The sequence below is a fragment of the Cryptomeria japonica genome, chromosome 9 (genome assembly GCF_030272615.1).
Source record: "Cryptomeria japonica chromosome 9, Sugi_1.0, whole genome shotgun sequence".
NCBI classification, from domain to species: domain Eukaryota; kingdom Viridiplantae; phylum Streptophyta; class Pinopsida; order Cupressales; family Cupressaceae; genus Cryptomeria; species Cryptomeria japonica.
Genome location: NC_081413.1, coordinates 605045005 through 605072746, shown reverse-complemented (window position 1 = coordinate 605072746; position 27742 = coordinate 605045005). Strand labels below are relative to the sequence as shown.

The window sequence follows — 27742 nt, the reverse complement described above, 5'->3', positions numbered from 1 at the left end:
GCTTCAGCGCCATAGACAAGTGAATAGGGTGTAGCTCCTGTAGGTGTGCAGACACTTGTGCGGTAGGCCCAAAGTGCAGGATTAAGTTGGATATGCCAATTACGACCAGCATCGTCGACTGTCTTCTTTAGGATTTTAAGGATTGTTTTGTTAGATGCCTCAGCTTGGCCATTACCTTGGGGGTAATATGGTGTGGAGAAACGATGGGAAATATGGAAGCGGTCACAAAGTTTACGAACATCCTGATTTTTGAAGGGACGCGTGTTATCAGTGATAATGGAAACAGGAATACCGTATCGGCAAATGATATAGTTGAGGATGAATGTAGCAATCTGTTTTCCTATGGCTTGGGTGAGAGGCATGGCTTCAATCCATTTTGTAAAATATTCTGTGGCAGTGATAATGAATTTATGACCATTCGAAGAAGGAGGGTGAATCTTGCCTATGAGATCGAGTCCCCACTGACAAAAGGGCCAAGGAGACGCAAGTGGTTGAAGTTCTTGTGCTGGCGCATGTATGAGGTCTCCATGAATTTGGCATTTCTTACATTTCTTGACAAACTGATATGAATCTTTTTACATATTGGGCCAGTAATATCCAGTCCTAATGAGTTTCTTGGCCAAGGTAGGACCACTAGCATGTGGACCACATATCCCTTCATGCACTTCCCGTAACGCAATCTGAGCTTTGTCACTTTCTAAACATCTAAGAAGAGTGCCATCTAGACCTCGCCGGTATAGGATATCAACTAAAATGACATATCGAGAGGATTTGTGAATGAAAGTGCGACGTTGGTTATTTGATAGATCAGGAGGTAGAGTATTGTCACATAGGTATGTGAAAATGGAACCATATAACTGGGATTCAGAACCGACAATGCATATCATCTTAGTAGGCATGATCTCATATGAAGGGACCAAAAGGTTATCCACCAAGAACTCATAGCGGGTCTCGTTTGGAGGTAAATCAATCAGGGAAGCAATTGTAGCCATGGCATCTGCAGTGCGATTCAGCTCTCTTGGTATCTTCTCAAAGTCTATCTTTATGAAGTGTTGTTTGAGGTCATCCACCATTTGTTTATAAGGCATTAATTTTTCATCCTTTGTTTGGTAATCATCAGTTGCTTGACAGATGACAAGTTGGGAATCCCCAAAAACACAAAGTTCCTGGATCTTCCATTGAACTGCTATTCGTAATCCTGTTGTTAATGCCTCATATTCCGTTATATTATTAGTGCAAGGAAATGATAAGCGGTATGATTTTGGTATAGAATCCCCTTGAGGAGTTATAAAGAGGATGCCAGCTCCTGCCCCATGCTGTGTGTATGAGCTGTCGAAGTACAGTTGCCATGGCTTTGCATGTGACATTGTCAAAATGGATTCATCTGGAAATTCTGAACTTAGAGGAACATCATCAATCACGGGAGCATCCGCTAATTGATCTGCAATGGCCTGTCCTTTTATTACTTTTCTGTCCACATACTCAATGTCGAATTCACTCAAGATCATTACCCATTTGGCCAGTCGCCCAGTAAGTGTGGCTTTATTGAGAAGGTATTTCAATGGGTCTATCCTTGCAACTAACTTAGTCTTATGAGTAAGCATGTAATGTCGAAGTTTCTGTGAAGCAAAGACCATGGCAAGACATACACGCTCAATTGGTGTGTAGTTTAGCTCATATCCTACCAATGTGCGACTGATATAGTAAACTACTTTTTCTTTGCCCTCAGCAATTTGTTGTGCTAAGAGTGCCCCAAGTGTTGTTGGAGTAGCTGATATGTATAGTAAAAGTGGTTGATCTGGAACTGGTGGCATCAGAACTGGCGGATTTAGAAGATAATCTTTGAGCGTCTGGAAAGCCTGTTGACAGTTATCATCCCATTTGAATTTGATGTTTCTATGTAGCAGGTGCTGAAAAGGATTACACTTATCTGCAAGTTGTGCTATGAATCTTCGAATGGACTGGAGTCTGCCTTGTAAGGATCGAAGTTGACTAATATTTCTTGGTGGTTGCATCTCCAAGATGGCCTTGACTTTTGTTGGATTAGCTTCAATTCCTCTTTTGGATACAATGAATCCTAGGAGCTTCCCGGAGGTTACTCCAAAGACACATTTCTTGGGGTTTAATCTTACTTTGTATTTTTCCAACCGATCAAAGACGATTGAAAGTATGTCCAAATGTGTATTTCTGTCTATTGATTTTCCCAAGAGGTCATCAACATAATCTTCCATGGTTACGTGCATGAGATCATGAAAGATAGTAGTCATGGCTCTTTGATATGTAGCACCTGCATTCTTTAGCCCGAAAGGCATGACATTCCAGCAGAAAGTTCCCCACGGACAAGTAAATGATGTTTTATGTTGATCCTCAAGCGCGATCCTTATTTGGTTATAACTAGAGAATCCATCCATCAATGATAACATTTCATGACCTGCGGTGAGATCAACAATCAAGTCAATATTTGGTAATGGGAAGTCATCCTTTGGACAAGCTTTGTTGATGTCTCTGAAATCTGTGCAAATTCTGATGCTGTGATCTGGTTTACTAACAAGCACTAAGTTGGAGATCCATTTGGGATAATCGATTGGGCATATGAATCCAACATCCAATAACTTCTCAAGTAATGCCACTTGTGGATGCATTTTTCTTAATTTCTGTTTTACTAGTTTTGCCCCCGGTTTAACTGTCAAATGATGCATTACCAAATCCGGATCTAATCCAGGCATATCAGCATATGACCAAGCAAAGTTGATTTGTCGTTCTTTGAAGAAACTTATGAATTTTGACCTTTCAGACTCTGTCAATGATTGAGCTAGGAATATGTTGTGTGGAACCTCTTCTGTACCAATGTTTGTTTTGATAGTCTCCTCTACCAACATGGATGACTTTTCCTCATATGATGCTGGGAGAATGTCGAGCCTTCCATCTTCGGGTGCCTCAGAGAGGTTTTCGCCCTCAGATACGTCCTTTCTTTTTACTTTTTTGGGGTCAGACAGTGCCACAGTGTGGTTTTCACCATAAGACCCTTGATTTGTTCTTATTTTCACATTTTTGCGACTGGAAGGTCCGACACCCTCACCAAAATATGCCATGCTATTGAGTTCTATAGTGTATCCTGCTTTATGGTCTCCAAGGGGAAGATCATCCCGTATCCCCAGGTAGTCAATAAAAGATTCATCATTTTGGAATGTGTCAAACTGTGCAGGTCCTTCATGATCCCAGTCAATGAGTTGGTGGTGGACAAGGGGAAGGCCATTAATGTCTTCGAAGTTAGCGGAGCTAAGAGTGAAGATGCAGTAATATTCGGGTATGTCAAGGTAATTATCGAGGTCATCGATGGCACTTTCCTCATCAGTCTCGATTGCGAGCGAATCCAAATCATCATCACTAGTAGCACATTCTAGGACAGGTGTTCTCATCCTATGTGATTTCAACCTAGAACCTTGAGACAAGGACCGTGTGGAATCCTCCTGGGTTGTTTCTTGACCAACTCTGAATTTGTTATAAAATTCCTCTTCTTCTGTGGGTTCATCTAACTCTCTGAATATCTCGGTGAGCTCATAGTCACTGGAAGACTTGTCTGAACCCCATTCCCATTCGTTAGAATCTATGGAATAGTGATCCTCTTGTTGTATTTTGGCAGCTTTGATTTGTAAGGCTTCCTCTTTCTTTTGGGTGTGGACCTTGGAAGTTAAGAAACCAAGTCCTTTCGAGCATTCCTTCTTGAAAGTTAATTCAGGTTGTAAAGGTTCAATGATGCCTTCCTTTCGTAACCCCAGAGGGCTTTTTCCATCATACCCAAATTTTTATAGAATTTTTAAGCCTTTGCCATATTTCTCACATGGTAGACTGATGTGTTCTTGTGTTTCCTCTTCATTGTCTCTGAAAAGAATTTTGTATAAATCTTCCTCTTCTAGTTCACCCCATCTTTGAAAGGTAGTAGGGTCCCATTTGAGCCTCATGATGGATATTTGCTTGTCAGGATGTGGTCTTTCATATTCTTTTGGGGAACTCATGACTTGTCGTAAGTACATGGTCTGATTTAAAGTATATTCCCCCATGCCTTTGTCTTGAAACTTGCCTTTAAGCTCACCTTGTTTTGATGTTGAGGGCTTTAATGACTCAGGATCAATGTATGCCGATGAAGGAACAACCTCACGATTACTGGGGATGATGGTCTCAGTCTTTGATTTCAGGTTATTGCAATATATGAATGGATTAGGATCACCGTTAACTGTTACTTCCATGCCATTATGAGGAAACTTAATGCATTGGTGATATGTGGATGGGACTGCCCTCATTTCGTGAATCCAAGGGCGTCCTAGCAATATGTTATAAGTGAGATTTAAATCCAGGACTTGACAAACCACATCCTTTGTAACTGGCCCAATTCTGAGAGGTAAGATGACTGTGCCCTTGGATGAGCGCTCTTTGTCATCATATGCCTTAATGGTGATTTGATTTGTAGAATTCATAGCTTTATTAGAATATCCCAATTGTGTAATAGTGTTCAATGTGCAAATGTTTAGACCTGCTCCTCCATCTATCAGGACTCTTTTTATTCGATGTTTGTGTATGAAGGCTTCAATGTGTAATGGTGCATTATGTGGCTGACTTATGGAGGCGTCATCGGCTTCTATGAAAGTAAGGGAATGTGGAACGGAAAGGTATCCCACCATGGCTTGACACTGGTCCATGTTCAGATCAGTAGGCATAGTAGTGTCTCTCAAGATTTTGTCAAGAATGGCTTTATGTGCGGGAGATATGCGTAATAGCTCAAGGATGGAGATGAGCGCGGGTGTCTTCCCTAGTGTTCTACAAGATCATACTCAAGTTTGGTTGATGAAGAAGCGGTGTTTTTAGTTGGAGCACCTTGCAAAGTGATTTTACCTCGACGAGTTGTAACATGACATTTAGAGGTAGGTTCAGAAGAAGATCCAACACCTTTTAAGACAATCTTGGGTCTCCGAGTAGAATTCTCAGACGCTTTGTCCTTGATGATAATGGTAGAGACATAATTGTCCATCGAGATGTGATTGATGGTTGAATCATAGTTGTAAGATGCTCTGGTATAGTTGGTTTGATCATCTATGGCTTTAGCTTTTCCCTTGTCATGCTTTGGGAATGGTTCCTTAAACATCTCATGTTCTTGATTAGACGAATGTCCCTGAATCTCAATGTCACCTCTATCAATGAGATCCTGTATGATGTTCTTCAGTCGATGACAATTTCCTGTCTTATGACCTTTTCTCTTATGAAATTCACAATACTCATCATCATTCCACCAATTTGGTTTAACTTTTGGTTCAAATGGAGGAAAATCTGGAACTGTGATTACCTTGTTTGCCACTAGCTTCTTGAAAACTGACTCAAGTGGTTCTCCCAATGGAGTGTACTTCCTTCATGATCTGGAAGTTGTTTGAGTATTCACTTGATTGTTTGTAGAACTTGATCCTGAAAAGATGACTTTGGGTTGCATTGTGTTGGCATCAACAACACCATCATTGACTGTGTTCTTGTTTTTATTCCAAAATCTTGGCTTGTCTTTTCCTTTAAAGTCATCTTTGTTTTCCTTGAATATCTTGATGACTCCTTGTTCAATTAGGACCTTTTCTGTTGCTAAGCCTTTTTCAATAACGTCCTTGAAGGTGGACAAACAAGCTTTTCTTAGATCATAGCCAATGTCATTGTTAACATTCTGGGTGAACATTTCTACCATTTGTTTTTGTAGAATTTCACAAGAGCATCTGCTGGCTAGATTCCTCCATCTTTGTAAAAATGATGCAAAAGACTCTCCCTCTTTTTGCTTGGTGTTGCACAAAGTAGTGACTGATATGTCTATCTCTATGTTGTAGGAGAAATGTTGGATAAATGCCTCTCCTAAGTCACCCCATGACTTAATACCAGGTGGAAGTTGGGAGAACCATTCCATAGCTTGATCGCCTAGGCTCTATGGGAACAATCTCATCAAATATGTCTCTTCTGCTGCTACCTCAATGCAAGCTGTGAAAAATTGTCTTATGTGTGCCTTAGGATCCCCTTTTCCTCTATACTTATCAAATTTAGGCATCACAAAGTGTGTAGGAAAAGGAGGCATTGGAATGCTCTTGTCAAATGGATAAGGACGTATGTCTCTCATTGTGTATGTTGGCTTCAGTGTATTTATGTCCTCCATTTTCTTTTGTAAGTCCCTGATTTGTTGCTCCAAATTGTTCTTAGGTGGAGATCAACTTCTTGGACCATATCCTATGTTTGAGGTACCCATTGGAGGAGGAACATGTTGCATATATGGATGATATTGATCATACACATGTTCATATGGAGGAGGTCTGTAATGATGCTGCGTATATGGACCACTTGGTATAGATTCATGTTGAGGAACACCATATCTATTTTGTGCATGTATACCATACTCTATAGGCATGTCATGTTCTATTGTATTGCCCCCAAATTTGACACGGGGTTTCCTTGTGTCCAAATTTTGAGCATGCCTTTGAATATCCCATTGCTTTGGTGGTTGATCCTTAGCATTGATATGTGATTGAGCATATTTTTCTCCATAAGACTTCCATAATGGTCTGTGAAGGTGAGTATCATATGTTTGACCATGTGTGTGTGGGACCTCTGGTTTTTGAAACAAAGCTGATGGTGAGTCAGGTACCATATGTGGTCCTCTATTTCCTCCACTATTAGGTCTCCTTTGATCCATGTTGGAGTGAGGTTGTTGCAAAGGCTGATTCTCCATTATTTGAGACATGTCAAAATCATGAGGTATCTTGGCTCCACTTTGTGCCATCATTTGTAAAAATTATTGTCTATCCCTCCTCATTATTTCCTCAACGAATCGATTGAAATGGGGATTCATAATGGATTCTTCCACATCTGCTGAATGTACTGAAAAGTTGTCCATATTTTCATTATGTATAGCATTGTTGTTTATAGTGTCCGTGTTCTCAACATTTGGAATGTTTCTATAGGCATCCATGTCCGGTAATGTAGCATGATCAGAATTGAAAAAGATCTCATTGTCATACTCATAAGAACTCATGTTTGCAGACTCTTGAGCCTCTTTAGTTTCTCTCCTAGATTTTTGAAGGCGGGTTTCAACCATGAACTAGGTATTGACCAAGATGTGTGAGACTAGATGAAAAATGGAAAGAGTATGGAAGACCAAGAGTTGGATGAAATGTAAATGAATCTAAAGTGTACTTGCAATGTCCAAAGTGTAAGACCAAGTATGTATGTAGTAGAGTAGGTGTGACTTCCAAAGAGAGGATAGTTTCTCTTGATGAGGTAAGTTGACCTTGACTCTAAGTAAGACCAAATGAGACCCAAAGGTAAGAAACCTTGATGAGGGACCACTTAGCAAAGTGTTGTTGTATGTAGTGTGTTGACAAAGTATAGTGAGGACAAGCAAGTGACCTTTTGACTCAAGTTTAGACAAGTGTGACTGTAAAGTGAGATGTGAAGCAATGATGGATTTTGTGAGACCCAAGGACAGGTTGAATGCTAAATGAAACCCTGGAGAAATGACCTAGGAAGGTCAAGAATTCTGAAACTAACTGTGCTTGTTTGCTGGACTGTAACAGTTTTTCAATTCTAAACACAGACGCTCCTGTATACTTCACAGATGTGGTTTCCTGACGCAGACCCGGCTCTGTTTAACACAGACGTGTTTCTGAGATTTTTTTTGCAAAGTGTAATGTTGACTGTTGGAACACAGATGTGATTCTGCCCTTCATAGACGCGGTTATACAACACAGACGCTATTATGTCCGACATAGATGCATTTCTGTAAAATTTGTGCAATTTTTTCCAATCTATGAAGTCATTTTGTTGTGACCAAATCTAACTGTTTGACTATTTTTCGTGACAAGAGGACACAGTGTTGATGAAGACCCAATGTTTGCAAGTGTCTAGACTCAAAATGACTCCAAGAAAAGTGTGTTGTTTGATGTAAAAATGTTTTGCATACACTTGAAGACACAAAAGACACAATGTTTTGCTGTTTGATCTTGAATGTTTTGAATGTTTAAAATAAGTCAAGCACAATTCTTATGGCTGGCCAAGACAATAGTTGTTGATCCCACATGGGGTTTTACCCCCAAGGCTACGCTATTCAGAGCGGATACTTAGATGCTTGACCTCACTGCCTCCACCCTCGGCACTCACTTCTCAGGTCAGCCAAGCATCAGTCCCCATGAAAACTCCCCGTGGCGAACTTTGTATCTCTACTAAGAACCGTATGTGTGTGGGCCGCTACCAGAGGTCTGACCTCCTGCCCCAACAACTAGAAGGATTTGGGCTTCTAAAACAAAAAGGTGCTAGTAAGGGCATCCGCTCGTGTGGCCATACATGCGGCACTTTCAGCTCTGTAAATACAGAAGGCTCCCAACTGGTAGGGGTTACGCCCTACAACTGATCAAATAAATTTGATCAAATGGGTTTATGGGGAGACATAGTGTTGGTATGAACTAATCAGCACATGTTATCCATATTTTTCACCATGAATACATTTGTTTATAGTGGTTCGGAAGAGGTGGGTTTTCCTCGCTACCACTTGGGTCATTCTCTTCTCACTAGTAGTCCTAATGACCACATGGGAAGACAGGCCCTCTAAAGATTAAACAAAAAGAGCCTATTGCTCAAGACATAAAAGACAATGATTCAATTTTAGTGCACCAATTGAAGTGTTTGCTAGTCTATGAAAACAAGGCACACAATAGAAAAAAAAATCCAAAAATCCTTGCCAAGGACCTGGAACAAAGAGTTGTTAGTAGTTTGGATTGTTTCAAATGATTACCCCTTCCTGCAAGCACACAAATTAGGTAAATTTTAAACCCAAAAGACTTTGTGAAAATAGGGGCCTTCAACCAAATGATTTAGCCTTCAAGACAAGCTGCACCAATTTCATTAGCTAGATCTGAAAATGTTAGCTCAAAATAAACCAGATCTGAAACCCTAAATGCAAAATCCGAAAACTGAATCAATAAAAACCCAAAATTTGAAACTGGTGAACACAGACGCGATTACCATCAACACAGATGCGACTGAGTGACACAGATGCGGTTCTGTGAAACACAGACGCGACTACAAAACACAGACGCATCTTCTGGACACAGACGCGGCTAAAAACATCGCAGACGCGACTTTAAAACACAAATGCGCTTTCTTGGAACCTACAAAATAAAATATTGCCAATAACACAGACGCGATTCCAGATGTCGCAGACGCACCAGAAAATCAAAAACGCGATCCGAAAGTACGCAGATGCAGAAATATCAAAATGCTGCCAAAAACGTCGAATCTACAACATCAAAATACAAAATCTGCAACAAAGAAGCTAAATGCAAAAGGGAAAAGAGTCCCACCGGGCGTGCCAAAATGTATATGGTGAAAATGGATAACAATAATAACAATATTGAAAGGCTAAATGAATTCAACCGCAAAACCCTAGCCTAACAACAACAAAGATCCACCATAACATATGAAGATTACCTAAGACAATGCAAATCAAATGAAATCACAAAGATTATACCATCACATGTCCAATAAGGTTTGGATCTCCATTCTTCCTATCTCCATTGATCTTGCTTGATATATTTGCTCTCAGACTTTATGTGCATAAGAGCTCAACATAGAACGGCATGTGGTTGCAAGTAGGATCGTAGTGTAGTCAAGTGATCAAGTAGTTAGGTCATTAGGATGAATGATTAGGGTTTGATAATGAAGGAAGCATCTCCTTATATAGAAGACACTATATGAAATGGAGGGATAAGATTGAGAGGTGTAAAAGGAGGTCGGCTATGATTAGAGGGTAAGTAAAAGAAATAATAAAATAATGAAAGGGGTAGGTAGTGTATGAATTAAGAGATGAATGACATGTGTCATGGGTAGAAAAGGCTAATGAATTAATTAAATTAATTAATTAATAGAAGTAGTGGGATCAATTAAATAAATAAAATATTTATCTAATTTAGGAAAAGGATAATTTAAATAAATAAATGTATTTATTTAAATGAAAAATAAGGCTAGAAGAGGATAAATGAATTAATTAAATAAATAAAGATTTATTTAATTAATAGAAGAATTAAGCTTAGATAATTAAATAAATAAAATATTTATTTAATTAGACATGACAATTTTAGGTGTCTACACTATTTATAGGGAATCTTTGTATTCTTTTTATTAAGCAGTAATATAGAATGTGTGTGTTGTTCTAAAATGAGTTGTGTTCTATTTTATCTCTGTAATTTTTATTGTTGTTAGTTGTTTTCTCTATTACTATATTTTCTTGATCAACTGGCTATAAGAACAGTGGTAGTTTTAGATCCTACAAGTGGTATTAGAGCAGGTAAAATTATTTTGGGTTAAAGTTTTATTGTTGGAATTTTGCCAAAGTTAATCATATTGAATTCTAACCATAGGCCCATTCTAGAATTTGATGGGAATGATTTTGATTATTGGTGGATTAAGATGCTGACCTTTTTTATTGGAAAAGATTTGTGGGAGATTATTGAATCAGGTTATGAGGAGCCAGCTGATTGGAATGCTCTTACAACCAATGAAAGAACAACAAGAAAGGAAGCAAGGAAAAAGAATGTTCAAGCTTTGTTTCACATTCAAATATCTCTTGATAAGAGCTTATTTCCAAGAATATCAAGAGCAACAACTGCCAAAGATGTCTGGAAGACTCTACAAGAAGCTTACCATGGTAGTGATCAAGTTAAAGTGGTCAAGCTTCAGAATTTGAAGCGAGAATTTGAGAATTTGAAGATGCAAGAAGATGAAAGTATAATTGATTATTGTATCAGAGTCAAAGATGTGGTCAATAAAATGGCTACACTTGGGGAAATTGTAAGCAATGAAGTTTTGATAAAAAAAAGTGTTGAGATATTTGACACCCAAATGGAATCATGTAGCAATAATCGTAGAAGAAAGCAAAGATTTGACAAAATTACAATTTGATCAATTGGTTGGATCCCTGATGCCTCATGAAGAAAGATTGAAAGATTCTTTTGAAGGTGTAGAGAAAGTGTTTTCCTCTAATGAAGATGCAAGCAGTAGTAGTGCCAAAATTAATCAAGGCCAAGGTAAAGGGAAAAGACAAAATTCTTCAAGAGGTAGAGGTAGAGGTGGACCAAGAGGAAGAGGTGGTTTCAAAGGAAGAGGTAGAGGCAGATTTGATAAGAGAAATGTTTCATGTTACCATTGTAATAGGTATGGCCACTTTGAAAAAGAATGCAGATTGAAAGAAGGTAAAAGTGCTAACTATGCTCAAGAAGGTAGTGAGAATCCTCCCAATCACTTATTTTTATCTTATGCCAAGGGTGAAAATACTAGTAAAGATGTTTGGTACCTAGATTCTGGATGCTCTAACCATATGATAGGGAATGAGAAGTTGTTCTCAACAAAGGATGGAAGTGTCAAATCCAAGATCCATCTTGGTGATGATAAATCGTTGGAGGTTGTTGCCAAAGGAGCTATGGAGGTCCAAACAAAAGAAGGTATAAAGAGTATTCATGATATTTATTATACTCCACAATTGAAGCACAATTTGTTAAGTGTTGGGCAGCTATGTGAGAAAAATTATAAAGCAGTCTTTGAGAATAAGACATGTACTATCTATGATAAGAATAAGGGTAATAGGGTGATCATTGTTGTTCCTATGACAAGAAATAGGATGTTCCCCTTGAGGTTTGGTGAACATAACAACAGTTTAGAAAATATGGCTTATGAGGATTCAAGTTGGTTATGGCACCTTAGGTATGGGCATTTAAATTTTCATAGTTTGAGGTTTGTAACTCCGCATGCAATAGTTTCTGGTTTGCCCATGGTTGAGGAACACAAGGAGGTTTGTGAAGGTTGTGCTAAAGGAAAGCATGCAAGGGAAAAGTTTCCAAAGGGAAATGCATGGAGGGCTCATCACCCACTTCAGCTTGTTCATTCAGATATATGTGGTCCTGTGTAGACTAAGAGTTTAGGTAAGTCAAAATATTTCATCACCTTTATTGATGATTACTCATGAAATTGTTGGGTATATTTTTTGAAGGCCAAAGATGAAGCCTTGGGTACATTCAATAAGTTCAAAACCCTCGCAGAAAATGAGAAAGGGTGCAAGATCAAATGTTTAAGGACTGATTGTGGAGGATAATTTTGCTCAAAGGTTTTCCAAAGTTATTGTGATTTTAATGGCATCAAGAGGCAACTTACTACTACATACACACCTCAACTGAATGGAGTAGCTGAAAGGAAGAATCATACTCTGGCTGAAATGGCAAGGTGCATGTTACAAACCAAGGGATTGAGAAATTCTTATTGGAAAGATGCAGTTGCTACAACAGTGTACATCCTCAACCGTAGCCCCACCAGTGCACTAGAGAAGAAGGCTCCTTATGAATCTTGGTATGGCAAAAGGCCTAATGTTTATCATTTCAAAGTTTTTGGTTGTTTGGCTTATGTGCATGTACCTAATTATAATAGACGGAAGTTAGATGCAATGAGTGAGTCATGTATTTTTATTAGGTATAGTGAGAAATCAAGACTTATAGATTGTATAATCCCCTCACTAACAAGCTTATTGTCTTAAGAGATGTGATTTTGATGAAGAGGGAGTTTATGGTCATCAAAAAGGCCATGTTGAGAAGCCAAAACCTCTTTTGAATGATGATATAATTGCTGATATTGATCATGAGCAGCCAACTAATGTTTTTGTATCAAGTGGTTTAACTCCACCAAGCAGCGCTTCATCAAGTTCTTTAGTACCAAGTTCAAGTCCAACTTCTTCTCCAAGTTCTTCAAGGAAGGTAAGGAGATTGAGTGATATCTACCAGAGGAGTGGACATCAAGTACATGAAGAAAACAAAATAGGTGAGACAGTAAATTTTGCTTTATTATCCAAGGCTGATTTTGAACCATCATGTTTTGAAGATGCATGTACAAATGAAGTTTGGGTGCAAGCCATGGAAGAATAAATGGATTCCATTTACAAGAATGACACTTTGGAGTTAACAAAACTTCAGCATGACAAGAAAAAGTTTGGCACCAGATGGGTCTACAAGACCAAGTTTAATAGTGATGGGAGTGTTGAAAGACACAAGGCAAGATTAGTTGCTAAAGGCTTCACACAAAAGTATGGAATTGATTATGAAGATACATTTGCACTAGTAGCAAGACAGAAGACGATTAGAATGTTGATTTCATTAGCAGCTCAAAAGAAGTGGAGCATACATCATATGGACGTGAAAAGTACCTTCTTGAATGGGTACTTAGAAGAAGAAGTATATGTGGAGCAGCCATAATGTTTTGAAGTGGAAGGAAAAGATAATTATGTCTACGGGCTGAAGAAGTCTTTGCATGGCCTCAAGCAAGCACCAAAAGCATGGTATGCCAGGATTGATGGATACTTTCAAGAGAATGGCTTCCAGAGAAGTAAGAGTGATCTTACCCTTTACTCCAAACAAGAAAGTACTAATATTCTAATCATAAGTTTGTATGTTGATGATCTTTTGTATTTGGGTAGTAGTTATAAGATTAAAGATGAATTCAAAGCTACCATGATGAAAGAATTTGAGATGAAAGATCTTGGTCTGATGAAATATTTTCTAGGAATAGAGGTATATCAAAGTAAGGATGACATTTTCATTTATCAAACAAAATATGCAGAGGATGTGCTGAAGAAATTTGATATGACGGATTGTAACCCTGCCTCCACTCCAAGCACTCATGGAGTTTTTTTATGTAGAGATGATGGTGTTGATTTAGTTGTTGAGATAGCTTACAGAAGTATTGTGGGGGGCTTGATGTTTCTAACCCACATGAGGCCTACTATTGCCTATTCAGTTTCACTTGTTTCAAGGTATATGATAAATACATATGAAATATGAAATACATATGAAGGTAGCCAAGAGGATTTTGAGGCATGTGAACAGGAATTTAAATTTTGGTATTCATTACTACTCTTCTAAAAAGTTCAATCTTGTAGGCTTTAGTGATTCAGATTGGGGAGGTAGTATGGATGATCATAAATCTACATCTAGAAATTGTTTCTCTTTTGGTTCTAGATTAATTACTTGGAGCTCGAAAAAACAAAGCATTGTGGCCCTCTCATATATAGAAGTAGAGTATGTTGCAATTACATCAATAAGTACACAAGCTCTTTGGCTTAGAAAAGTTTTAGAAGAAATTGGAGAAAAGCAAATTCAGCCTACAATAATTTATTGTGACAATGCGATTGCCATCAAGTTAGCTAAGAATTAGGTTCACCATAGTAGAAAAAAGTATTTTAATATGAAATATAACTTCATACGAGATTTGGTACAAAAGAAGGATGTTGAATTGAAGCACATCAACACCTAGGATCAACTAGTGCATATATTCACTAAAGCGGTTGCAAAAGCTCAATTTTTAGTACTACGAGATAAGATTGTGAACCCTCTCAGCATCAAGGGGGAGTATGTTGATAACTGATGCTGCTCAAGCATGTAGCTCCATGCAACTCATAACTATTTTTAGCCTCCACCACTATACACCAGCATGCAGCTAGATTAATTTAGTTAATATTTTTTTATTTCTCATGCAGATAAAGCATGCTATGCATGCAGTTAGACTATTCTTAGACTAGAGCTTTCTTTAGAACTGTTGGTTTCATTTTCACCAAATATTGTATGCCATGCATGTTCTATTTTTAGAGACTTTGAATTCTTTTTGTTAGTGAAGCTGGAAAACTCCATTTATAGGGAATCTTTGTATTCTTTTTATTAAGCAGTAATATAGAATGTGTGTGTTGTTCTAATATGAGTTGTGTTTTATTTTATCTCTATAATTTTTATTGTTGTTAGTTGTTTTCTCTGTTATTATATTTTCTTGATCAGCTGGCTATAAGAACAATGGCGGTTTTCGATTCTACAGGGTGGGGGGGGTGGGTGAAGGGAAGGTAGCTAGCGTGTAGGAAGAGGAAATAGGAAATTGTTGATCAGGATCGATACCCAACCCAGAGGCATAGGATCAGCGAGCGAAGCAAGCAGCTGGTTAGGTAGATAGCAAGGTTGTCAGACTTCGCTTCTTCTATACAGATAAAATATTTTTTACTTACAAGGACTTTGATTTGGACCAACATCTTCGTCACTTTGATAGTCGTAGCCCACTAGTGGTACGTCTTGATCCGAAAATGAAACCACCACATAGAATAGTAGGGTGCCTCGAACTGTACCAGAACTTGGAATAGCTATCAATAGTGCACCGTATATAGTAGTAATAGAGAATACGTATTTCCCGTATGGATCAGGCATACAAAAAAATGAGAAACCAGACATCCCTAGGGTATAACGTGTTTCACTTAGTAAACTATAAAAATATTGGGGCATTTTACTCAAGAAACTAGACTTATTCGGGATCCAGATCTAAAACAACTACTTGGTCACCTGAATCTGCATATTGATCTCAATCTACTATGGGGAAAGTTGCTCCTACTCTTTTGGGATCATCTACTGGTTCCTGGTCAATCAACTTTTGAATAGGTTTTGTAACCAATGCTATTGATGATCATAGCAAGCCCTACAATTCTATGGGCATCGATGTATCTATTGAGAGAGAGATCTGACTCCCCGTAGAGATATAGGAATAACAACTCTCAATCCCTATCCCATATGACCCCTTAGGACACTATGTTATCCAATGGGATCATATGGTGTCATCAAAGGTCATATGGGGTCTTAAGGGGCCGCACATGTGTTAGAACACATGGGTGACCCAATATGACCCCTAATGAATCCATATGACCCCTTATGACAATATATGATCCTATGGGGTCATGTGGAATTAGTAGGGGTCATGAGGTATTATTCTCTTAAGGTATTATTATGGATCATTACAGTCATAAGGGATCATTACACTTACAAGGGGTCTTAAGGGGTGTTATTGTGTCGTATGGGGTCTTATATGTTATACATGTGAGGATCCTAAAATGGGTTAAAATATTTCTTTATATTTAATTTGGGTTCGTTCATGTCTTAATAATTTCTTAAGATGTCCTAGTACGTGTTCAGGTGTCCTAGTAAAGTTGTATATATGTGTATGCCACATTTATAAATAATTAACCATTAAAATGTTTAGAACTATTGTATTATTAAACATTAAAAAAATTTAAAGTTAAAATATTATTAAGAATTAAAAAACTAAAATACTAAAAAACAATACAAAATTATTATAAAAAAATTAAATAATTAATATATTACTACTATTGAATTTTCAAAAACACTAAAAAATAAAAAAAACACCTACCTCTGAAACACTTCCGGCCAGAACTATTTCCCATTTCTCCTCCTCACATGCTCAACTCTAAGTCGGTTAGTGCAAAATGAAGAGAAAAGGTTTTTTCACAGTTTATATAGGGAAAGGGGTTCCTGCTGGAACGCTTTCAGTCACAACCTCTTTGCCATGCCAAATCCATGTGACTACTACATTGGTTTGACTGGAAGGATTCCAATCAAAACCCTTTCGGCCAAAACTCTTCTAGCCAGATCGCACAGATTAGATGTAGGTGTGAAACAAATCCATACTTTCACCAAACACATTTAAGAATGTATGCCTCCATATTAAAGTAATTGCACACACCAACCAAGAAAAAATTCTTTATGGTAGTATACATTCAAAGACAAGCATGTTGCAATAGTGAAATACCCTGGTGCAAACATAGGCAAATCAAGAAGTCATAAAGATATATCAAGTTGTGTTACACTTTGTGGCTCATGAACAAGTGAAGGTCTCACAAGGGGTAGCAAGGTATGTTATTTTAGGTAAGATTCATGCAAATAGAGTTTATAATGCTAGAGAAATTTTTTTGTTTGCTAGGAAATCTTGATAGGATACTATAAAAGGGTGCTATAGTAGTACAAACAAGATCATGATGTATGATCAAAGTGGACAACCAATCCCATGTGGTGTGCATAAAGTGAAACACATTTAGGAATGTGTGACCACATGTTAAAGTAATTTATAAGTCAACCAAGAGAAATTTCTTTAAGGTACTATAGGTTCAAAGACAAGTGTGTTGCAATAATGAAATGCCCCTAAACATAGGAAAAACAAGGAAATATTAAATGTGAATAATAACACATATGGGATCCAATAATTTTGGGTCAACATGAAAAAGACCAAACATCAGATCCCTAAAAGATAATACAAAACTTCATTAATGACATAAGATGTACAACAAGTAGAAGAATGAAGATACCAATAGAGGATTGTCACAACAAGGCTAGTCCTTTCATATCCTTGTGCCAAATAAAAACAAGGGTCATCCAAGGAGAACCTAATTAATGGAAAGACACCAAGTAGAACATCATGGTGAATCACATTACATACAAACAAATGCACAAAGACAAAGAGGTACTATTTTTATGAGCTAATCTATACAAAATTTTATGTCTCCCAATCTATCTCATCATTATAAAGAGATGGTGCAACAGATGCTAAAGGAGTTACAACTAGCATGGTATAAGGAGCTATATTTAGTTTTAAACATGGATAATTCCCTAAGAAAGGAACACTATGTGTGTCACTAGTATTTAGAGTTAATTTTTTAGCAAATATTAGGACAACCGAAGTCACTCTGTATAGTTTCCATTATGTCATCTGAAGCATCACCAAAATTTATTGTCATAGGTGTTATAATAGAAGTAGGAGGAGAATAATCACTTAGAACTTACAACATCATCTTTTGACAAGGTTGGGAAAAGTAACAATAAACATTAGGAGTGGGTGAAGGTAAGGAAGGTTAAAGAGTTATTGTCGAACCAACATCTAATTACATAGAGGAAGACATTTCTTACGACAAGATGATGACCCACAACATGGCATCTTCACCAATGTTCTATAACACTATGATTTTGTTGGTTAGAGTTTGAGGCTTCTATCAAAGGATGTTGGGTATCACTCAATATTGACTTTTTTTCTTCATTTTCTCTAGATATTTTAAAGTAGGAATAGAAGGAACCTCTAAATATTTAGAGGAAGGAGGAGGTCTAAATTTTGTCAAGGATCTGTCTTAGATGATCTAAGGAGAAAAGGGATGGTCTAAGATGTGGTTCACTTATTATCTTTGGGGTTGAAAGACTTATTTTGGTATTTAATAGATGTTGAACGATCCTTATAGGTAGAATTTAGAGTGGGTCTCGACGAAATACCTAAGGGTAACTTTGTTATTCTATAGGGCTTAAAATTTTTGTAGGAAAGGAACAAGATATTCTCATGAGGTCAAATAGGTTGAGGTTGTTGAGGCAAAACATATTAAAGTGAAAATTCTCCACATATAGATGAGGGATGGTACCCACTGTGAAATATAGTATGCATTTTTCCTTCAAATAAGAACTTCAAACACTTATACAGTAGAAAATGAATTTTCTTCATGGAGGTTCAAGCTAAGAGTAACTCAACTTCACATGAAATTGGTATAATATCTATGAAATCAAACTAAGATCTTAATTGTCCAAAATTTATTAGGGAACATAAAGAGGCTCAACCATAATCATATTGGAGAGTTGAACACTTTGATCAATCTTCCCTATTTGAAAGGTGTAAAGGAATTAAGATGAGCATACACGTGATATAGGCTGAATATGGGTTATTCCCTAGGTAAGAAGGGAGTCTCATGGGTCTAGGTATTCATAATCTAGTGGGGTGATCATTTTTAGAATGATTGTAATGGGTATCCCTCTCATGGTTTTGGTTGGGGCTAGAGTTATTATTTTCATTTTTTCGATAGCATGAAGGAAAAATTAGGTTGTCCTTTTGATTTTTTCATTTTTCTCTATGAGAGTTTGGTTATTTTGTTCCATGAGAGCCCTCACTTCATTGCTCATTTTTTTTCTCATTGTTGATGGAAATTTCTTTCTTTCCTTTTTCAAAGCCCTTTGGCTAGTTTGCATTACTGTTATGTATCCCTTAGTCTAGCAAGAATGGTTCTATGATACCAATTGCAATTTCTCCTTCCTGATTTGCCCTAGAATTTTCCCTAAAATAATAATTGGAACAAATTAAGATTAGGATTACATCTTACCAAGTGAATATCTCTTTAAATAATGCAGTCTTGGATTACAATGCTACAATATATATTCAATCATTAGGGTTAGACAAGATCACATCATATTCATATACTAATACTAGTATTATACAATCATATTGGGATTTGGGAGGAAGAGACATGATGAGACTACTTGAAGCCATTTCTACACTAATCCTAAGAGTGGATGTCGAATAGAGCCCTCTAGCTTACTTAGTGACTTGTACAATCCTATCCCATGAATTTCTTTTCTCTCTAAAGACAAATGTCATCTTGCAGAGATGGGTGGAGGTCACAAGGGGATTTCTTGTCTCTTCTATGTATGTTCTCTTTTCTCCTAGGAGCTGTTATGGTCAAGTTTAGGATGGGCTACTTACTTAGTCCTCCTATTCCCCTTTTTCTTACACCCTAGGCCCTTCCTCCAAGAAGGGTTTTAGATAATCAAGCACAACGTATATTCTATCATATGAACATATACTTAAGCACTCTCTACAATGCATAACCAATATGTATACATGTATAAGACATTTTTTTACCTAGAAATGTCAAGTATATGACATAATGTGTCTGGTAATAATAATATGAGATAACTAGAATTTTTCTATGATGAATTGGAATGGTCTCTTTTGTGATTGTTGCACTCTATCTTATGGAAAATTCTTCTTCTTCTTGTTCGGTCTTCTTGAATGGTTTTTTTTTTAATGATTCAATGTGATTTAATGAATTGATCTATTTAAATGATTTGATGTTGACCTCCCTCCATTGTAGTCTCTTCCTTTTATTCCCATTACTCTATTGAGAAGAGATGATCCTTTTGAGGTGACATGTCTCTTCTCTAATTGTTAATTAATTATTTATCTCTTTATTTTTCTAATCAGAACTCTTTATTAAGACTTTAGTTAATTTCTCATTTATTTGATTATTATTGTTATGATGATAAACCTTCATTGATCACTAATTTGCATCCTCTGATTCATTTCTTTGTGTTGACCTCCTTACCTTGTATCTTTTATGTTCACGATTAAAGTTTTTTTTGAGGTGGTGATATGACACTAATCCTTATTTATCGATCAAAACTTAGAGTATCCAAATCTGCTTTGAAACTTTTTTTTATTGTTGATTACTCTCAATTTTGAAACATTAAACCTAGTTCTTGTGTCGAATTATTCTATCTTATCCAATTGCAACAATTCAATAAAAGTAAAATAATAAATTTGTGTCTAGCTCTTTCAATAGGTCTCAAGTTGGGCTTATTGTTTGTTTCTCGAATGTGAGTTGATATGAATGGTTTTGATTTCAAGTTTGCATATTTAAACTAGTGAACCCATTTACATTCACACACCTTTACATAGAGATACCATAATAATTTTAGGATTGATAAAGAGGAAATGATTTTGTGTAGAGAAACACTAAACACAATTCTTAGCACCTAGGCAAAATAAGTTTAATAAATATTGATAACCATCTAGCAAACTAAAAATCTAGTGTTGAAAAAATATATTGAATCATTCTAGATTAGATCTACGGTTAGTGACATTAATTAACTATAATCAATATGAAAAACAAGTTTATATTGCCATTTTATTAATAAATTTTAATTTTTTGTAGAGACTAATGCCCACTTTCAAATATAGTTTAAACTAAACTATAATTTTTTATGATTTTCCAAATAAAAGTTTTGAGAAAAAAAAATGTACATGTGCATGCCTTTTCAATAAATTGTCATTTGGAATTTAGTTTAAAAATATTATGAGCTCAGGATACACATCGTGCTCTACACTTTTTCTCCTATTATAAATATTTTAGGTCAGCTTAACCTTGAACTTGTACCTTTATCGGACTAAATAATTATTAAAAGAAGAATTTCATAAAAGAAGAAAATAAGTTTAAAAAATTCATCCAAAACATCAACATATTGTCAACAAAAGGAATTTGAGAACACTTCTTTTATTAGTTTTTAGGTTTGTTGTACATGTGTATGTTTTTATCTCTCCAAAATTAACAAAAGGGTAACCTAAATAGATTTTTACTTAAACAAATTTTATCATGTAAGTATCATAATAAATTATATATTTGATAACCATGAGGAATCTTGAATTTCATATTTTTCACATATTAAATTTCTAACCTAGAAGTTCTTAAAAGTTTAATGCCAACTACATCTAACTCTAGTTTATAAAAAATATTAACAAATTTTGACCAATTTATCCCTGTTTACCTTTCACTTATCTAGTACTCTCTATAATTAATCATTCCATTGTTATCTATTATCTAATAATGAGTTATAGTCTATCGTTCCAAATTATATTTTGTCAAACTTAGTTTTTGGTCTAGAATTCTCTAGGATTTGTATAGCTCAATATTTGAGATCCAACAAGATGTTTCCAAGGATGTAAGCATTGATGAAGTGGAAATAATAATGTAGCATGGGTCCACATATGTTTCTCAATTTTTTTTATGGGTAAAAACTATAAAATTATTTATGATTATGCCAAATAATACCATTTTGTGCATTGGAGAATTCTTAGTGGGAGGAGAAATCCACTTAGGATGGTACTTTACCTTGATGTGGTCCTCCTATTGTGGGTTTTTAAAATATCAATGAGATCATTTAAATCTCATATTTACCTACGTTAGATAGACAAAATGATAGTAAGAAACACTTCCTGAAAAAATAAATTGAATGAACCAAATACATTTTATTTAAAGAGTTTAAACTAGGCTAGAGACAAACAAACATTATTAAGTATGATTTTTTAACTAATAATTATGAATGAATAAAAAATACTTATATCAAATATTTCACTTGAAAATGAAGAATGGGCTAATGCAATTTAACATGTAGAAATATTGGTTCTTGATGTTGTCAATGTACGAGCTTAGAAGAAAATGAAGGTGGCCATGGAGGAGAACTGGGCTTAGTCCCTATACCAACTATTAACAAATGGAGTACAATCATTGGCCAACCTTCTATTATCCAAGAAAAAAAGAGCACTATGGTGGTACCAACTTTTCATATATTTTATAATGTGGGTGAGTGGTAAGAATATGAGAGAAGATTGGACTATAAGTAACATAGGCTAGGTAAGTTTGGTCAATATGATAGGTCAAGTATGTGAATTTAAAAAGAGGATACTAGGTTGTTTGGGCTACCACAAATATTGAAATAGGAGATTGACATATGGCACATTATGATATTGATGCACAAACTCTCAAATACTATATAAGTGATAAGAATAATCAATATAGTCAACAAGAACAAAGGTAGTAAGTCAAAGACATATGTTAAGTTGTATGATTGCACCTAGCATTAATCAAAATTCAAAATTATTCAAAGAAAACACATAGAGAATATGTATTTGAGGCCAAGGAATTATGAACCAAGGCATGATAGAGGGAATTGAGGGAATTGAGGAATGTTAAACTACAATGAATGAATATGAAGCCCAAACTAGACGAACATGATACAATTGCCACACATAATATAGACCATTGAAAATAACTATACCATGGAGATACATTAGAGTCATATCAAAGAATGAAGCACTTCTAGTAGCCTAGAATGATCAAATTTGATGAGACTCATTGAATTGACCAAGATTAGAGCACAATGAGTCATCGTAAAGTATAACACTAGAGTTGAGAACTACATACAATGCAATTCTTAATAAAAACATGTGTATAAATATAAAACTCAAGCACCTAAACTGAAATCTACAACTTTGAAATGACATCTTAATATAGATTATATAAGATTTGATGTAAACATATGATGAACAAAAAAACATTAAAAATACAAACAATATGAAACTGCATCAACAAACAACATATACATAATAATAGATAACATTATCTTATTTTTGAAATGTTACAAAATTTATTTAGATCGTGATTTCTCCTTTACAATGTGAAAAATTAACAATCTCCAATTTTCTAGAGCTTCAAATTCTATTTTTCTCTCTACTACAACGTTAGTTATAATCTTTAACTTTACTTGCACCAGATGTTAAATAAACATATCAGTGTCAATTTCTATCCCTTTTAATAAGATTATAACTCCAACCAATTGCTATTAATAAATATTTTAGCATAATGACTAGGTGGGTCCACTGAATTGTCTTTGAAGTGATCTTTTACATTTACATACCGAAATTGTGATTTTTAAATATTTTCTTCCACTGGTTTCTATATAAAAATATATAATATATTCCCCAATAGTATATAAAAGAATGCACAATAAAAATATTTATATTTAAATTATATTTAAAAATATTGTAACACTGGCATATATAATACACTGGATAACAAAAAAAATTATATTTCAATTATATCTAGAAATACTGCAACACTGGAACTTCCTTTAGCACTTGGGGAGGTCAGCAGGAGGAGGGATCAAACTTTCCAAAGCACTAGGGCCGTTCTTCACAATAAAGACAGTATCCAATCCCCATGTTACATGGTCATCAAAGTGACAATGTACGAACCATGCACCTGCACAAACAGAGAATTGTCCAAACTTCAATTTCAAGCCATATATCATTTCTGGAATCATCAGAGAATTGTCAACTTTGTTGTTACCTGGATTGTCAGCTTTGAATCTGATAGCGGCCCATCCATTGGCAGGAACCCCTACTGTATTTCGTTGAGGTGGATCGACCAGATTGAAAGAGCTCGGATCTGTTTCATTATCATAATTACCAAAAGCCTCTCCTACAATATAAAAGTCATACCCATGAATATGCATTGGATGGTTATCTGCTTGGAAGATATTGGTTCCCTGGAACACAACTTGAACTGTGGCATTATAATCAATGACTTTAACTTTTCTGCCAGAAAATGGCGCCCACAGAGTTTTGGTACATCGCCGGTATAATTATACACAACTGGTGGGTTGGAAGGAAAGTCGGTGGTAAAGACTCCATTAACGCCGAAGTAATAAGCTTGCAGAATGGCGACATCAGGCAGCACAAAAGATATATTGTTCATACTCGCAGCCAGTCTGGTATTGTTAGGGCCACTACAGTTACGGCCGGTTTCACAAGGAATTAAACCAAGTCCTACGGTTATGATGCTACTGTCGCTTATGCTTTGTGGAACGTCCACTGTATGCTCCTCTGAAGACAGGCTTCGTAAGGATCGGGTAAATGTGATCACTGTTGCAGTGTCATTGTATACTGGAAGGTCAGGGAGGATTGGAGTGGCAGATGAATTAGAGCCCACGTAGCCTAAAATGGCGGTTGTTGTGGTGTTATCAATATTTGCTTCAGATTGAGTGGTGTATACTTTGGCGGCCATATAATATCTGGCTTCGGCTTGATTGGCCGTGAGAAGAACGTCTGTAGTCTGACCAGATGTTAACATCAGTATGTCTGTTGTGTATGGCTTTGTGTAGGAGGCATCCACAGATACCACTGTAAGATTGTGTGATGCAATCTTGAAAAAGAGGTGATTATTGACTGCAGCATTTACGATACAAAGTAGGTAGGTTTTTCCGTGTTCTACAGGGAAATTCGTTGTTCCTGCATATACCAGATTTCATTATTAACGATTGCAGTCTTGATTTTGACTAGTGAGAAACGGAATTGAGCGACCCTTAGTTATATTCAAAGCGACTACTTCTGGATTTAACTGTGTAGAGTTATTCATTTTTAATCGATTTGAGTTGTACCCAATTGAATCCCAAACCATTTCCAACAAAAAGGAAAGTGTTACCTGAGCTTGAGCAGTTATAGAGGTCTCCTGGCTGTCCATTTACAGTGAAAGCGTCTCAAACATTCGGTGCACCTCCACTGAGTTTTGCTTTCTCTTCGACTTCGATGGGATCACTGTTCCACCTCTCCCCTGTTCAATTTGATTATTTAAGTCAAGCAATCAGAGTCATTATGAAATGCAAGGACAATCCAGTGTGAACCCACAAGAGAGTCTAAAAGATGGAAAACTATGAATCATAATCACATTTACTATTCAAAATCAGTCACTCTCTAGTCTCTACAGATAAGGAATACCACGTAAAACTAAGTCCTCCAGCTTTCTAAATTTCAATATACCATTGTTATTTTTGAAGTTAACGCGACATATATTACTCTCTCAATAAAATCTTAAATATTGAGGAGGAAATTACATTTGAAGGAATAGGAAGGGATAGGACTATTTTATTTTGACAATAATAGAGAGGATCTTGTGGTGGTGCGGGGTCTTATATTTGGGATAGTAGTTGGGTACAATTAGTCTTTTAGTAGGGTACAATTAGTTTATTAGTAGAGACAAAAAGTATCATGTCAATACCTATCTTAAAAATGATTCTAATAAATTTGTAAAAATAACCAATCATGTGATGTCACATCAACACACCAATAAACATGACTTAGTGAGCAACAATGGGTCCTACTTCTTTTTGAGACCATTTTTGACACCCTAGCAAAAAAGGCATGTGATGTGGCATCATATTTGACCATGTGGACTTGAAAACCCATTTTTTAAAGTAGGAGACTTCACAACTAAGCAGTTGTAAGAAATTTTATATATATATATATATATATATATATATATATAAGTTAAATTTTGGCAGACTTGAACATAGCCCTCACCACCATAAGGCTCTCTCCCCTAGAATTAAATTGTTTCTTGTAAAAAAATAAGAAATTTAGATGTTTACATTTAATTGTTATTTTTAGATAGATTTGTGAATTTAAATTGATTTGACAAGTGTAGATATGTCCTTTAACTAATAGATCTATACTTGATTGTGTACTTTTTGCTTTCTAATTTACTATAGTCTCTATTTATTACTAAGTTGTCAAAGATTGACATATTTAAAAATATCTTAAAGAAGTTGCTTGATTTCTAGAGGTAAGTTTTCTTTGGTGAACTCTCTATAAAGTCCAACTTAAAAATAATGCCCAGAATTAACATATAGTAAGAAAACATACAAATGTCTTACACAACAATTTATAAATAATTTTGTATCTCAAAAATCAATTTTTGGAAATATGCAAGAAATGTTCATATTTAGAATATCACAATTAATTTAATTAACAAGTTTTGGTTAGATTGACAAGAAAAGGGTCTCTTAAATGAGTATTACAAAGAGTAGAATTGATCAAAAATAACAAAAAGACAATAAAACAATATTCAAAATAAAAGAAATAAAATTAAAAAATTGATTGCTTAAAAGTAAAATTGAAAATATCCTTATACTAAAAATTTGAGACCTCCTTTAATCAATTTTAAAAGATAGGTTGGACAAATAAAAATATTAATTATGTCAACTATTCAAACTGATCTTTACTCATCTTTATATATAAAATTCAAATTTACTAAGACAAATAGAAATCATGAATAGGCCCCCATAAGAAAGGTTAGAACTGCTGATTCTCCTATGAAACAATAAAGAGCCAAGCCTTGAAACATGATGGGAAACTGGGAAAAGAGAAACCCAGACCTTCCAATAGAGACAACCGTGAGAGAAAAAATAAACAAAATACACCTGCAGCTTGAACAGCTGAAGCAATCCGATAGCCTCTTCCAACCATCTCCCCACCTCAATAGGAAATATGTCCACCTCAGTAGAAAAATAAAGAAGGTTAAATGATAGCCCAAAGTCCATAGGTGCCAGCAGAAACCAAACCAAACCCATCCACCAAATCTCCACCTCCATAGGAGACAGGGTCACCTCAGACAAACAAGGATAGGAAAGGTTTAGAAGCCCATGAATCCTTGTCATCATGTACCACCGAAGCCTCCCCCTAACCACGAGAAGAGGGAGACCCAACTCAAAAACAAGCCCCTAGAAACTAGAGGAAAAGAACAAAGAGAGGAGAGGCCACAAGCCCAAAAAGGAAACGAGCACTAGAAGCTCTTCCCCACAGAACCTCCTTCCCACACCAGGAAAGTGCACATAGTCCACCATCAAATATCTCCATGAGCATCTCCAAAACCTAGCCAAAGGAAAACCACCCATTAGCCAAACAGAATAGAGGAGGACTCTCACACCCACATGGAGAAAAACCCAAAAGCACCAAAGACTGAGAGCCATGACCCTCGAACCAGACAATAGTGAGAACACCTGTAGGGCTCAGAGAAGGACCTCCAACTCAATTGCACACCCCACTTCTCTTCCCAAGAAACCCACAACCTAGCACCAACCAAGCATCATGAAAGCCAGCCGTAGGAGACATGACCATCGCACACAGAGTAGGGGAGGGAAGTCAAGAGATACCCAAAACACCATAGAAATAGCAAAGGGCAGAAAGACACCAGGTCTTTCTACACCCACACACCATCAGGTACTCTACCGCAATAGCCACCAAAGCACTGTCAACAACGTGGGGCAGAGAAAACCAAGCATCCAAACCAGCGACACGACCAAATAGAGGGTGGTTAAGGGCACCATCGTCATTGTCATCGTCTGCCTCTCCATCATTGCATTCTCCAAAAGAAACCCTACCTCCTCCTCCACTGCTCTCCATGCGCTCTTCCTAATTTTGCAACCAGTTAGACACTAAAATATGTTGAGGTGACTTATGCAAGTTGAAGAAGAGGAAAGTTACTACTCTCTTCTATCAACTTTTGTACAATATATTCAACCATACAATGGCTTAGCAAGATAAATACAATTCATTTATTCACAAGTATGGTGGGCTCATAGTGTATTAGGAACAACATATGATTGTGTTGGCATAT

General features: G+C 36.2%; 1 protein-coding gene across 1 annotated transcript; it reads right to left on the bottom strand.

Moving 5' to 3' along the window:
- Positions 1-23420: 23420 nt before the first annotated feature.
- On the bottom strand, positions 23421-27528 carry LOC131045805 (laccase-12-like). Its single transcript, XM_059211827.1, has 6 exons — positions 27340-27528; positions 26904-26997; positions 24845-24901; positions 23921-24579; positions 23639-23837; positions 23421-23551 (listed from the first exon to the last, which is right to left on the bottom strand). Exons 1-6 carry the CDS (start codon positions 27526-27528, stop codon positions 23421-23423), a joined length of 1329 nt encoding a protein of 442 aa, XP_059067810.1.
- Between the last annotated feature and the right edge of the window lie 214 nt (positions 27529-27742).

Coding starts and splice junctions, on each gene's coding strand:
- LOC131045805 (XM_059211827.1), bottom strand. CDS start 27,528: ATGGAGAGCAGTGGAGGAGGAGGTAGGGTTTCTTTTGGAGAATGCAAT. Junction 24,902..26,903: donor GGGAAGAGCTTCTAGTGCTC/GTTTCCTTTTTG, acceptor CAAATTGAACAG/GGGAGAGGTGGAACAGTGAT. Junction 23,552..23,638: donor ATTCAAAGCTGACAATCCAG/GTAACAACAAAG, acceptor CTGTTTGTGCAG/GTGCATGGTTCGTACATTGT.